Raw genomic sequence first — 14,535 nt, forward strand, 5'->3', positions numbered from 1 at the left:
GGGGTGCTGGGTGCCTGCAGGAAATAGAGAGGCAGGGGCATCCCTGGTTCATTCCCCTCCTTTTCCCCCATGCACACCCCGTCAGGAGCAGTTACCAGGTGCCCAGCTACCTCCCCTTCTTATCTGCTGCTTCAGTGTGACCATTTTGCAGCTGCCAGGGAGGCTCTGCCTCCTTTGCCTTGCTGCTTTCCAATGCATGAAGCTACAGCCTACAAGATCCACCAGACACACACCAGATCTGACTCCTCTGTAGTGCAGGTGCCTCAAGGCTGCCTGCCTGACCTGGGCTTGAGCACAGCCCCCTCCCTGAACACAATGAAGTGGTGGCATGGTGTCACTAGATGAGGCCTATGGTGGCCTGCAAGATGCAACTGTCTTGGAAGTATCCCTGCTCTGTGCTGCTTGTGGCCCCCTGTTAACCTCAGCGTGTTTATACCTCCCTCTACCCCATCTCCCCACACTCCAGTTTGAAAACCAAAGGGCTAGGAGCTGTATACGATGTCATTGGTTAGATATTGCTCTTCTAGTCTAAGAAGCAAACTATCCATTTCAGTAGAATGGACCTGGTCTCTTACCCTGTGCTGACAGGCAGATCTCAAGGAAAGGGGGAAGCAGAAAGGTATTGAAGGCAATTTTTAAAATGAAGAACTCACCTTGAAGTAAGGAAAGTGTTCCGTCATGAAATTGTAAATCTCACTGACCGGGAGACTCCCTGTTTTACTGTTTTTGAGTGCCATGAAGATCAGGATGCTTTGGGAACAAAGAAGAAACAATGACCTTTACTGATAGCTTCACATTTCAGCCTGTATTATTTGGTTTCTCAGTAATAGAAAAAAAGACAGAACTTTACAACACGTGCAACTCGTTTGTTTGATCTTTGCTGTAATAAGATGAATCCTGGTGATTCCTAAAGGCTGCATGAAGCTGTTACAAGTAATTTCTTGGCTATCTCTTATGTTGTGTAAGGATTGCAGCGGTAACTGTTGCTCCGCACATAAAGGATCTGACTTCAGTTACATCAGTGTAAAACCAGTGTAATGAAGTGTAGGATCAGGTCCCAGGCTTTCAAACTTAATTTGGTGGGTCTTGCAACTGCATGAATTTATTAACACTGAGCTCAAATACGTAGGCTGCCAAAGACCCTATGGGGAATGTCAGACTGACAATGACAAAGGGCTTAAACTTGAGGTTAACTTGTAGTAGTTTACTTTGGCAAGCTGTCATCTGGAGAAGAGTTCCCACTAGGGTCTTTGCTATTGCTATTGATTTTATGTGGATGGCACACAGACACTGGAGATGAGTGGCCGTGTAAAGCCCTAATACAGGTTATATGGTCACCAAAGGACCTCATGCGTGCAGGACAGCTAGATTTACTTCAGATACTCCAGGACAATGGGGACTGAGAAGACTGTGGAGGCAACACTAGTGTCATAGGGTTTAGTTTCACTGAAAAAGCAGATGGTATAAAAGTGAAAAAAAGCCCACACTTTACAAGGAAAACACTCTAACTTCATAGAAAACATTGCTTACCAGCCGTTTCTTGTGTTTCCAAAGAGAGAGAGTGAGTGTGTGTGTGTGGTTTCCAGAGAGAGTGTGTGTGTGACATATTCCCTGTCTTTCCCATTAATTGCCCATATTCAGCAGAAAAGAGTTAGCATTATTTCATATCCTGGAAAAAACATCAGTTGCCAAGAGCCCCATATTCGTGAGATAACAAACACATACTTTAATATTATATATTTAAAACTAAAGAGTGTGTCTGTCACACGCACGCATACTGCGGTTTTTTATTTACGTGCTCAAAAGAGTGTGAAATGTTTGTGAGCTCCTTTCCATATGCCTTTCCCTCTCTCTTTGCTCCAGAATCTAGGACATTTCATGATTCATAAGTTTCAGACAAATGAGAGCAAACACTATGTTGCAAATTCTGTATTGGGGACAGGCTGTGTCTAAATAGCATGGTTCCCCTAACTTTTAGACTTGGGAAAAACCATGTAGTTACCTGTAAGAGTAGATGGGTTTAGGAAACAGAGGCTGCTGGGATTCTTGACTCCCTTGAGGAGCGATTCGCTGGTAAGGATAGTGTGATGAGGTAATATAGGTTACAGGATAACTGCCTCCTGAGGAATACTGACAACTTGATAAAAGACGAGTTAATTGACTTAAAAGCAAAAGAAACAAGAAACTCCCAGAAACTGTCTTTATTAACAGTAGCAACAGACATATTTCTGAGGATACCTTCCGCCAACCCAATACGGCACTACGCAGAGAAATAAAATATTACACTAATTACTAGATTCAAAAGAAACCAGCATGAAATACTTCAGACAATAAAATACACCATGAAAGACTAGAACTCTAAAATAAGACAAAAGATTAAAGCTCCTAAAAAAAACCTCTGGGGACAAGAAGTAATGTTTTTTTAAAAGTGGAGATGAGATAAACTCAGACAGAAGCCCAATGGGGCAAATTCATTCTGCACCATCGGAGTAACACAAAGCCTTCCTTGCTTGCTGACTAAATTTAGACATCATGATGCAACTTCCCAAGGATAAGTGGGTGTCAGAATACACATGAAAACACATAAATCCTAAAATAAGCAAAGCATCTTCTTCCACTGGCCTGAGAGAAAGATGAGGCAATTCGTACTATGAAGTCTCTAGCAGCCTAGGAACAAGAAACTGAGCTTATTTTTGAGATTTGAACTCTGCGCCAATCCAAGCATTGTAAATAATTGAATCAATGGCTGTTCCATTTTGATTATATCTTTTGCTGTAACAAAATTATGCAAATTGGAGATGAGAAAACAAACTGCCATTACAGTCTATTGTGCAGAACATGCAGGAGTATTCTCAATTGCACACCGTTTAATGCTTTATCCTGCCTCCTTTCAAAAGTCCCATGCTATGAGGTTTTAACTGCTTCCCTTGGGAGATTATTCTACAGTTTTAACAGCTCTCACTGTCAGGAAATTTTTCTTAATACACCTCTACCCCGATATAACACTGTCCTCAGGAGCCAAAAAAATCTTATCACGTTATAGATGAAACTGCATTATATCAAACTTGTTTTGATCCGCCGGAGTGCACAGGCCCATCCCCCCGGAGCACTGCTTTACTGCGTTATTATCTGAATTTGTGTTATATCGGGTCGAGTTATACCAGGGTAGAGGTGTATTTAGCTTACATTTCTCTTTTCTTAATTTTACCCTATCATTACTAATTAATATCTCCTTGGACCAATAATTTCCCTTGCTTCTTGTTTACACACTTTAAATATTTGCCAATAGGTATCATGTCCCCTCAAGCTATACTTTTAGTGGTTCAGTTCCTCCAGTTTCCTAGTAACTTTAGTTGCTTTTCTCTGAATTTCCTCCTGTTTGCCAGTATCTTTTTCGTTCTGAGCTGCCCAGAACTGAATGCAGTATTCCAGGCAGGGCCAGTGCTACCATTAAGGCGAACTAGGCGGTTGCCTAGGGCACCAAGATTTGGAGGCACCAAAAAGCGGTGCCCCCAATTTTTTTTACAGCATTCCTCCCCAAGCACGTGGTTGCTGGTCCACTTCTCCTGCCTCCCAGGCTTGCAGCACCAATCAGCTGTTTTGTGCCACAAGCCTGGGAGGAGAATTAGAGCAGGGGCGGCGTGCTCGGGAAGGAGGCGGAGCAGAGGTGAGCTGGGGTGGGGAGGTGCCACACGACTCTCCAGGAGGCTTGCGGGGGGGGGCTTCATCGCGGGTCGGGGCATGCAAAACAGGAGGAGGCACCTCAGGGTGGACCGCGGCGCCGGTGGGGAGCTGCCACAGGGCTGGGGGGGCACGCAAGGTAGAAGTTTCACCTAGAGCTTGAAACTTCCTTGCATCGGCTCTGATTCCAGGTGCAATCCCACCAGAACCATATAGAAAAAACATATTGAAAATATTAACTTGTTTGCAACAGTGACAAACAAGAGTGAAACAAACAGGATATGGAGAACTTTACTTTTCTACCTCCTGCTCCAGTAACATACATACCGGGCAAAGATGCAGCCCTCTGTACCATAAGTTACATCTACCCTGGTAACAACTTTGAACCCAGGAGGACAAGGCTGTCTGACTTGTCCTCCTGGGTTCAAAGTTGTTACCAGGGTAGAGAGCTGGGTGTTTATACAGTAATTTTGATTTTATTGGTTTCAGTGGCTCTTTGGAAGGAAAGGAGACTGAGATGGAAATGACTGTGATGTCATTACCAGATGCAAGAACTGGATATTTTAAAGATTATTTCTGTTTTATTGATTTCATTGCTCCTTCTTGAGGGACTGGAGGCTGAGGAAGGTTCCGATATGATGGGCTTGTACTGCTTATGACATGGCATAACTGGCATGAAAGGTGTCCATGTTTTATGGTGGGTGGGTGACGTCAGTAAGTGCTGTGTGTCTGCTATTACTTTCAGGCCCGTAAGAAGGGGTTTCCTTATAACTCATTTTCTATCTTGTGCCCATTAAAGGGGAAGGGGATACCATTTTATCTTACTGGCAGAATTAATGAGGGAGCTGATCTCTCACCTCTATATTGAGATGTGAGGCATGACTTGGACAGCCTTCTGTCTGGCTAAAAACCCCATTTGCTTGTGTTTAATTTTTATTAAGCCAAATTGCTCTGCTCCAGTTGAGGTTTGCAGGGCAAAGCTTTAGTGGTGGTTCTGCTCCGCTGAAGACTGACAGCATTCCATTACAATATTATTTCTCCCAAACTTTGTATCACTTACACCTTGGTGTCTGGTGCTGGACAGTAATTCTACCTATTACAGCCTTGGCTGCTCATGCCTTTCGTGTTCATCTCTGGGCGCTAGCATATATTGCCATTACCTTTATCATATTAATATAAAAAGAGCAAATGCCGAAAATTATAATAGCAACCAGCTACATGTGAGAGGTTTGTCACAGTGCCAGCCTACAGGTGGATGGAGACTTCCTTTCACGTAATGCTTGTTCTGTCTTGCCCAGCTACTCCCTTCTGTGTTTCAGAGGTTACACTGTAGGGTTTTTTTAATCTAGTTAATGCCAACATGTAGTAACAATATTGGCATGAAGTCACACATCTGCCTTCATAGGGAATAAAGAACATGAAAAGAATGTGCAGATTAATTAGCAGCCAAAATGGTATTTCTGCTAAAGTTACATGCAGTGTATGGCTGTATATTTATATGACGTGGCGGCAGAAAGGTGCCATGACAGCAGACTGAAATCTGATTTTACTGTCTGTATAGCTGCTTCATAGTTGCTTTCATTGTAAGTCTAGTTTCAGACTCACTCCTCTCAGATCCACAAAAAAGGAATGTTCACTTCAACACTGGTAGATTCGGACTACCAATGGATGGTGCAATTTTTCTACTAAATTTGAGGCTAAGGCAAAGGTCTCATGAATTATAAAGCCAAAAAAGAGCTGTTCATGAGAATTAATGCTTTTTTTGCCACTTTATAGCTTAAAAAAAGAAGTCACATAGAGAAATTATGATTCGCTGAACTCTTCAGGTTGAAATGAGTTCTGAGAACCAACGAGAAAATTATTTTAAAAGTTATTAAGATTTAATATTGTAATATCAACCTAGCTTGTTGGGAACTAAGAAGCTAATTTTGGCTAGTTGGTGGCTCCAATGAGAAACAGCAGCATGCCAGGGAGTGACATTGTGCCCTAGCCAGATTTCTTATACATAGTCAGAGTAGAAGGAAAACCTGTTCTCTCTGACATCTGCCCCAAGGCTTCTGTTCTCCCAAATCCAGCCTGTATATGTTTACTCCTGCACGCTTCCTAAGGTCTGTTGGAAGAGTATTCAGCTCCTGCATGCTGTGGAGGATGTCTGCATGGTGTGGGAGTTGGGGGCTGCAGAGAGCAGGACTCTTGGGGAGGGGTGGGGAAGAGATATGGTGGGCATTGCCCCAGTCCTGTGGACCCCCAGAGGTCTGTAGGAGAGGACAAGCCTCCACACTGTTCATTAATAGAATTTCAGTAGTACCCAGAGACCCCAGCCAAAACTGGGGCCCCATTGTGCAGGGTGTTGTACAAACACGCTGTAAACAACAGTCTCTGTCCTGAAGAGCTTATAATCTAATTAACTACAAAGGGTAATAGGTAGGTACAGAACATAATGGAGGGAGTGGAGGCAGAGGGAAGACAAGGATAATAGTAATAGGAACATATGGTTTCATAGATCTGCTATCTGCAAGCCTGTGTACCTCAGGAGGCTCACTAAAGCCTGTCCCCACCTGAGCCTTAGGAATCTCACAGGTGCCATCCCTGATGACCTCCTGCACACCTTAATAGATTTGTTCCTTCCCAAAGAGCCTGCCAAGGAGTGTTGATGCACTGATGAACTTCCCAAGGCTAGTAAGGATGTGGCTGGGGTGGGGACGCCCATAGCCCCTCTTATGTTTTATGGGGGTGTGGGACAATCCCCAAGAACATGCTAAGGTAGGGCTTATAGGAGTCAGTTGGCCATGAGCTTCCTAATGCCTATGTTAGGGGTCCATTAGCCTCCCGAGGCCTGCTGTGGGTGTTCAGAGCCCAAAGTCTCATAGCGGCTAGAAGTTCAGAAGACCCCCAAAGGAATCATCTAAGTTTGTGCACTTACTCAAGGGGTGTCCTACATCTATGCAGCTTCTAAAATCTGCAGAAGGTAGGCTCCCCTTCTGCAAATCTTAGGAGGTGTACACTATAATAGTGAGACAGCTGCAAAATAAATGGTTTATGGCAATCAAGTACAGATAAGGTGATTTGTAGCTATAGTTGCACTTGGCTGTTTAAAGCTGTGTGGACTACACAGATTTTTAAAATATTTTTCTCTGTATATTTTTGTTTGAGGGTACATTAAATATATGTTATTTTTGTTGCAACTGTCAGAGTACAGTGGGTTTCCAGGGTTTAGATGGAGCTGGTAGTTACAAATGTAAAATCTTTTAATTTGTTAACAGAACCAGTTTTCTCTAGAAGTCATTGTAAGAGAATAAATAAGCAATACCAAAACATTTGTATAGGTTATTTTTTCTGTGTAACCATGTTTAAAATTCATTTATCTCTATTTCTCCTTGACAGTTTTTTCATAAGCAGCATGAGACTGTTCGTGTAGGAACTTCCCAGCAAGTGCAGAATTAGTTGATACTGTTCACCCAGTTCTTGTGTTTTATAGTCAGAGTCACCAGACCCGTATATTGTAGGACACTCAATTTATTCACATTGTCCACACATTGCACATACCTGGTGAAATGGGTGTGAGGGGCAGTACATTTGCTGCACTGGAGACTGGTAACAGTACAGACTGGGCTGCCCTTCCAGTGGAGGTGTCTTAAGCTTGACCTCTGAATCCCGCTGAAATATATTCAGATAAGGAGTTATTACAGAAAACGACAGACATGGAAATACATTGAGCCTTTCAGTTACTGTCTCCTATTTGCCTTTGGATGTTTTCTCTGCCCTTCTTGGACTTCTTTCTACTCAAACAAGATGTATTAACAGGAATGTATTTCATCTGCTGGAGCTGTTAGAAGGCACATCCTCTTACTGATTTTTGTACAGTTGCTATTTAGAAAGAAAGGGGCTGTTGTTAAAATCCTCTAACATAAATATGAAAAATCCAGAAAATGATCATTTCTGTTTGTCCGTTTTTCTTCGCCAACCAGAATAACATGCACTCCTCAGCTCTTTCTGCCTTTCTCTCACTCCTTTAGGCTGTCAATAGGAAGAATGCATAAAGCTGGAGGGAGAGTTGGGAATCAAAATATATGGAGAAACAGGTTGCAGAGGAAAATCAAACTAGACTGACTGCATCAGCTAGCTTGATTGCTATAGAAAATCCAGCTGTAGAATAGGAGCTGTCTCTACAACTGCCAAGAAAGGCAGATTGGTTGGTCAGGCTTAAGCAGCAGTGGCCTCTCCTCTGCTGCCCATCTCTCTGTCTAGGATTCCACACACTTAGTGTACTGCCAGAGTCCTACAGACTTGCCTCAGGGATGCTGACATGGTAAGAATACAGTATTCAAAATCCTTGGCTATTCTTCCAGGAGTAACAACAGATACCAAGCAAAATCCAGTACTAGTGAAGACTGAACAGAGAGCAGTAATACATTTAGGAGATTACCTCAGAAACAGAGAGAAGCTCAACCTCAATTTTCCTTTCAATTATGCTGTTATGTTATAAAGACTGATGGACAGATTTGATCAATAGCTTAAACACATAATATATGAGTAAGTGGGATAATTTCTAATAACCACGGAGCTGGCATTCTTTAAATGATCCTGGCAACTTGATTAAGATTTGAGCTCCCTACCAACCGATACAAAGTGGCAGAGCCACCTCAGTATTCTAAATATCTTCTTTTAAATCTGCTACATCACTTTAAAAATAATCACTGTGTTCTCTCCTACTGCCTTTGCAGTGTCTTTTAACCACTTAGGATTATTCGAAGGAATTCATATACAGTAGAACTTCAGAGTTACGAGCACCTCGGGAGTGGAGGTTGTTTGTAACTCTGAACTAAATGTTGTGGTTGTTCTTTCAAAAGTTTACAACTGAACATTGACTTAATACAACTTTGAAACTTTACTATGCAGAAGAGAAATGCTGCTTTTAACCATCTTAATTTAAATGAAACAAGCACAGAAACAGTTTCCATAACCTGTCAATTTTTTTAAACTTTCCGTTTATTTTTAGTAGTTTACATTTAACAGTACTGTATTGTATTTTCTTTTTTTTTTTTTTTTTTTGGTCTCTGCTGCCTCCTGATTGTATACTTCCAGTTCCAAATGAGGTATGTGGTTGACCAGTCAGTTTGTAACTCTGTTGTTCGTAACTCTGATGTTCTACTGTAGTGTATAAGTGATAAAAGGGAACTATATTTTTGCTTTAGCAGCATAAGAGGAATAGCCAGACTGAGCACAAGTATGGAAATGTAATTTTCAAGTTTACAAGAGAGAACTGCAAATTAAAAACAATCAAAATTCATTATTAAAAGGTCACATGCACATCTTATTTTCACCAGCATATTCAGGTAAGTCAGAAACAATATAAATCTGAGCCCATCCTTGGGCTTGGGATGAGAAAATATTGGGAGTAGAGCCCCTTGCCCCATAACTCCTGAGGAACCTCCTCTATTGCCCCCAGTGCGAGGAGTGATGGCACCTCCTGTAGCAGGAGTTACTCGTGAGAGAGGTCCCTGAAGCGGAACGGGGAAGGTGGGCAGCCACAAAATTGGATAGAATTTCTCACCCCCTACCATGCTCAGGACCCAGCGATCTGAAGTAATCTGGGCTCAGGCACAGCAGAAGTGGGACAGATGATTCACAAAGGGAGGGCAAGGATCCAAGATTTGGGCTGGTGCTCTGTCCCCGGGTGCACCTTCAAAAGTTCGGCTTCGAGCTGGGGGGCTGCTTGGAGGAGATTTGACCCTGGCCAGGGATTGTGAATGGTACCACATTGATGAGCTGGCCTTCCACGTAGGGAAGTGGTGCCAATGCTCCTTATGCAAATCCTTCTTCAGTGCTGAGATGTCCTGCACTGAGGCTAGTGCACTGTGCACCGAGGCTGCCGGGGCCAGCTCTTGAGCTGGTTGGGGCAGGAGAGCAGACTCCATCAAGAGGAGCTTGATAGTCTCTTTCCCTCTTAGTTCTGTGCTTGAAGCCTCTGCAGACGGTGCACTTGTCTTGCAAAGGACCCTCTCCCAGGCACTTTAGACAGGGAGCGTGCGGATCCCTTCTGGGCACAGGCTTACTGCACCTATCGCATAGCTTGAACCCCTAGGGCTACGGAATGCCCCAGTGACGGGGAAAATATGGAGGGGAACCCCCCAACTTAAACGTACTAACTAATAAAACTGACTAACAATCTTGTGAAAAATAATAACTATATACATGGAAAAACGCTAAGAAACACTGGCAAAGCAAGAGACCGGTTGCTCCAATGACTGTCACTGGCAGTAAGAAGGAACTGAGCAGGCAGTGGGTCAGCAGGGACCTATATACACTGCCACAAAGGCACCACTCCAGAGAGCTCCACAGCCCACCGGATAGGTAAAACCTTCCAATAATCGTGCATGTGGAGCGCGCACACATGTATTGGAATTGACATAAGCAACACATCCCAAAGAACAACAGTTACGAAAGGTAGGTAACCGTCTTTTCATTGTCACTGGGGTTCTGCCTTAAAACTTTCTTTTTCTGATGAACAATGGAAGAAATGTAGATAGGAAACCTGCTCTTACTTGAAATAATGGATTTCAAAGAGTTGCAATTTAAAGGAGTTTACAGACTTTATACCTTTCCTTATATTTACTCTTTTATCAATCTCAAAGCAAGTAAAACATGCATGAAATATAAAGTGTCCAAACCTCTTTATAGTAATATGATCTTAGATTGTCCTGAAGCTTGTTTATTGCTGCCGATAGTATTGAAATGAAACATTACAATTTGTGAACATGCCATATAGCAGTACAATTTTCCACGTTAGCATGCCAACTAAATGGGAGCCACCACTCAGTTAGGTCTACCTGAATCTTAGTTCTCAGGAAAGTTGAATATTTCAGGTCCACACATTGGGTTTATAGGGAAATCATTTCTATGGACTTCTGAGAATTAATTTTAATTGAGGAAAGGAGTTGCACGGGGAACTGCAACAAAAGTAGTAGATATGAACTCTGGCGAGAGTTCATAGCAGATAGTAGATATGAACAGAATAATTGTTGGTACAGTTATGCCATGGATAACAGGAATTATTTCCAAAAGTAGTTGAGGACCCTGATGATAGCCCTCTGTACTATGGTAACTCACCATGACTTGGGAACTGTGATCTTGGCCTGTGAGGTTGTATTGGAGATTGTTGCACCATGTTGGTTCTGTGGAAATGTTCTGAATATGTGTGGGAAAGGACTCTGACTCTCCAGTGCCTGTAGATCCTGGTAGCTCTTCAAAACCCTCAACGCTTCTTGCATTTTTGAAGGAATTACTCTCCAGTGTGAGGGCTGGATGAGTTTCTTGGAAGACATCTTCATTGAACTCCCTCTTATAAGGATGGAAGGGGTTCCTGTTGCTCTTGAGGAACCTGCCATAGTTTCCTGCAGTGCTTTCCTCGTAGCTATACCTTCTGAATTTCTCAGCATTGGGAGAGACTTTAAATTTGCACTTGCCAGAGTGAATTCCTTGGTTTGCAGAAAATCTCCCATGGATATGATCCTGGGTTGGAGAAGAGGGGCTTGGGCTGTGAGAAGATTCTGAACTCTTTCTTTCTGTCCTGCTGTCTGGATCATATGACTGGCAACTGAAACTGGGATTATCCTGCAAGGCAAATTTGCTTACATTTAAAGACTACTGAACTCCAAGAGCTGATACTTTCAATATACAGTGAACACTGGGCTACAGAAGCATATTCAGGGAGGGACTTGCAGATTCAGAAAGCTCTTTCAGGGAAATCTGCATGAAAATACAGTGTTCCCTGCAGAGAGAGAAACCTTGAAGAACTTGCAGCATATCATAAAAAACCTGTAATGTTTCAGCGATCACTAATCTACATAAGAACTTGTTTGACAAGAGTCCTAGTTTTTAATTTTTCTAAATACACGTCCAGTTTGAATGGATTAGTCACACTACACCCATTGCTGCTGTGACAATCAAAGGTGTTAATTTAGTTCAATAAGCTACTGTATTGAGATGTTAAGGGGAAGCTGATGTATCCTGATGTGTGATGCCAATTTGAGCATTTCTTGCACCTAAACATCAGCAGTCAGTGCTAATCTGGTTTTCACAGAGAAATTCTGTTCATTCAGGGACTCATCCAAAAAGCAAATCCAACTCCGGGCCATTTTTGGCTTGATGTATGAATGAAAACCAATTTTAATATTATTTTATAACTGTCCTTCCCTTTTCATTCTTCAATCATGCGAAACATGTCTGCAGGTAGGCCATTTTTGTTTCACCAAGAAGCATTATAAAATCATAGAGGTAGTTGTGCCAAGCTGTTTGGACAACTATACTGTTAATCCACCACCTGGAATTTTCATGATGGAATCATGATATTACATAAGAACGGCCGTACCGGGTCAGACCAAAGGTCCATCTTGCCCAGTATCTGTCTACCAACAGTGGCCAATGCCAGGTGCCCCAGAGGGAGGGAAGCAAACAGGCAATGATCAAGTGATCTCTCTCCTTCCATCCATCTCCATCCTCTGATGAACAGAGGCTAGGGACACCATTCGTTACCCTTCATGGCTAATAGCCATTTATGGACTTAGCCACCATGAATTTATCCAGTTCCCTTTTAAACATTGTTATAGTCCCAGCCTTCACAACCTCCTCAGGGAAGGAGTTCCACAAGTTGACTGTGCGCTGTATGAAGAAGAACTTCTTTTTATTTGTTTTAAACCTGCTACCTATTAATTTCATTTGGTGACCCCTAGTTCTTGTATTATGGGAATAAGTAAATAACTTTTCCTTATAAATGTAAAGTAATGTCACATGTAAAAAATAACCCCAACTACACCATACAACTTATGATGGGCTAATTTAGCTACAACGAGTCAGGAAAAAGTCTTGGCATCATCGTGGATAGTTCTCTTGAAGGATGTCCAGCGTGTCGCAGATAGTTCATAAAAAAGCAACAGGATGTTAGATCATTAAAAAGGGGTTAGACAATAACAACTGAGAATTAATATTAATGCTCCTTATATAAATTCCATTGGTAAACGCCCACTTCTTGAATACTGTTGTTACAGGTAGGTCTACCTCACTTCAAAAAGTATCACTTCTAGCACTAGGAAAAGGTTCAGAAGGGCAACAAAATTGATTAGGGGTTGGAGAGTTTATCCCATATGAGGAAAGATAAAGAGGCATAGGCTCTTTCAGCGTTGGAAAAGAGGAGCACTTAACGGGGTGAATATGATTAGAATATCATAAATCATGAGTGATTGGAGAATAGCGGGATAATGAGAAAGTTATATTTACTTTATTTGCCACTAATACCATATTATCTAAGACCGTTTTTAAGTATATTTCAAGAACTAGGTCACCAAATGAAATTAATAGGTAGCAGGTTGAATCAAATAAATAAGAATGTCTTCTTTCATACCACGTCGCACAGTCAACTGTGGGAAATCCTTCCCTGAGGAGGTTGTTGAAGGCTGGGACTTATAACAATGTTTAAGGGAAACTGATAATTTCATTGGTGGCAAGTCCATAAAGGCTATTAGCCATGAAGTGGTAATACGTAATGGTGTCCCTAGCTCTTGTTTCATCAGAGGATGGAGATGGATGGGAGAAGAGATCACTTTGATCATTGCCTGTTTTGCTTCCTCCCTCCTGGGGCACCTGGATCTGGCCACTGTTGGTAGTACAGGATTACTGGGCAGATGGACCTTTGGTCTGACCCGGTTACGGCCGTTTCTTATGGTAATATCTGATTCCACATGAAAATTTCCAGTGTGGTGGATTAACAGTATAGTTGTCAACAGTTGGCACAATACTCTTGTTTTATAATGCTGTGCTTGGGGTGAAACAAGAAATGGACCTACCCTGAGATATGCTCTCTCGCACATGATTGAAGAATGAAAGGAAAGGACAGTTATAAAAATATATTTAAAATTGTTTCATTATTACATCATAGCCGCAAATGCCCGGGAGTGGATATTTGCTCTTTGAGATGAGTCCCTGAATGAACAGAATTCTTCTATTGTGAAACCATTATTAGCTATACTGACTTGCTGATGTATTAGGGTGGAAAGATGCTCATAATTTGGGATCATCAGATCAGTGATTTACATCTAGCTGCTCCCTCTTAAGACATCTCAATACAAATGCTATGAACTATAAAAGTGTAACACCTTGAATTGGTCACTGGCGAGCAAATGGTTGGTCAGGTAGTACTAATCCAAGTTTCAACTGGACGTGCTGACACATAGGTCAGTTGCAATGGACATTGCTTAATGAACGTACTATACTTATCCTATTTAAGTTGTATGTCTAGGTTGAAGGGGTCCCCTTATCGTTTTTATGCCCTATTTCGCTGAGTTTCTTTAGCATTTCATCCCTTTAGATATCACTTGAGATGACATGCAGCAGACTGTTCCTTAAATTGCTTCCAGCGAAACAATGTTCAAAACTATAACATTACATGAGGCTCTTGCCGCTTTCCCGCACTTTGAACACGAAGTGAATAATACTGCACGTTGTGCCAGTAAATCTCATGATATTATGAAAAATTAAAAACTAGGACTCTTGTCCAAACAACTGTTTTTCTAGGTAGCATTTAGTGATCTGCTGTAACTTTTTACAGTTTTTTTTATGATATTGTGCAAGTTCTTCAAGGTTTCTCCTCTTCTGGGCAGGGAACACCTGTATTTTCATCGCAATTTTCCCTGAAGAGGCTTTCTGAATCTGCAAGTGTCCCTCCTGATAATTGCTCTGTAGACCAGTGTTCATCTTTCTTATCTATTGAAAGTCATCAGCTCTTGGAGTTCAGTAGTCTTTAAATGTATAGCATAATTGCCTTGCAGGATTTCCAGTTTTCAGTTGCAGATCTCTTCT

The 14,535-nt window shown here is 42.0% G+C and overlaps 1 protein-coding gene across 1 annotated transcript in view; it reads right to left on the minus strand.

Moving 5' to 3' along the window:
* The window catches only part of FOXN1 (forkhead box N1), a 31,211-nt gene that overhangs the window by 15,692 nt on the left and 984 nt on the right, over positions 1–14,535 (minus strand). The window contains exons 2-5 of the mRNA XM_032790721.1: positions 10,792–11,295; positions 7,228–7,338; positions 2,003–2,130; positions 654–750 (exon numbers count right to left, since the gene is read on the minus strand). Coding sequence (XP_032646612.1) covers positions 654–750; positions 2,003–2,130; positions 7,228–7,338; positions 10,792–11,295 — 840 coding nt within the window. The remainder of the gene's footprint in view (positions 1–653; positions 751–2,002; positions 2,131–7,227; positions 7,339–10,791; positions 11,296–14,535) is intronic.

This window comes from Chelonoidis abingdonii, chromosome 20, assembly GCF_003597395.2.
Source record: "Chelonoidis abingdonii isolate Lonesome George chromosome 20, CheloAbing_2.0, whole genome shotgun sequence".
Taxonomy (NCBI): Eukaryota; Metazoa; Chordata; order Testudines; family Testudinidae; genus Chelonoidis; species Chelonoidis abingdonii.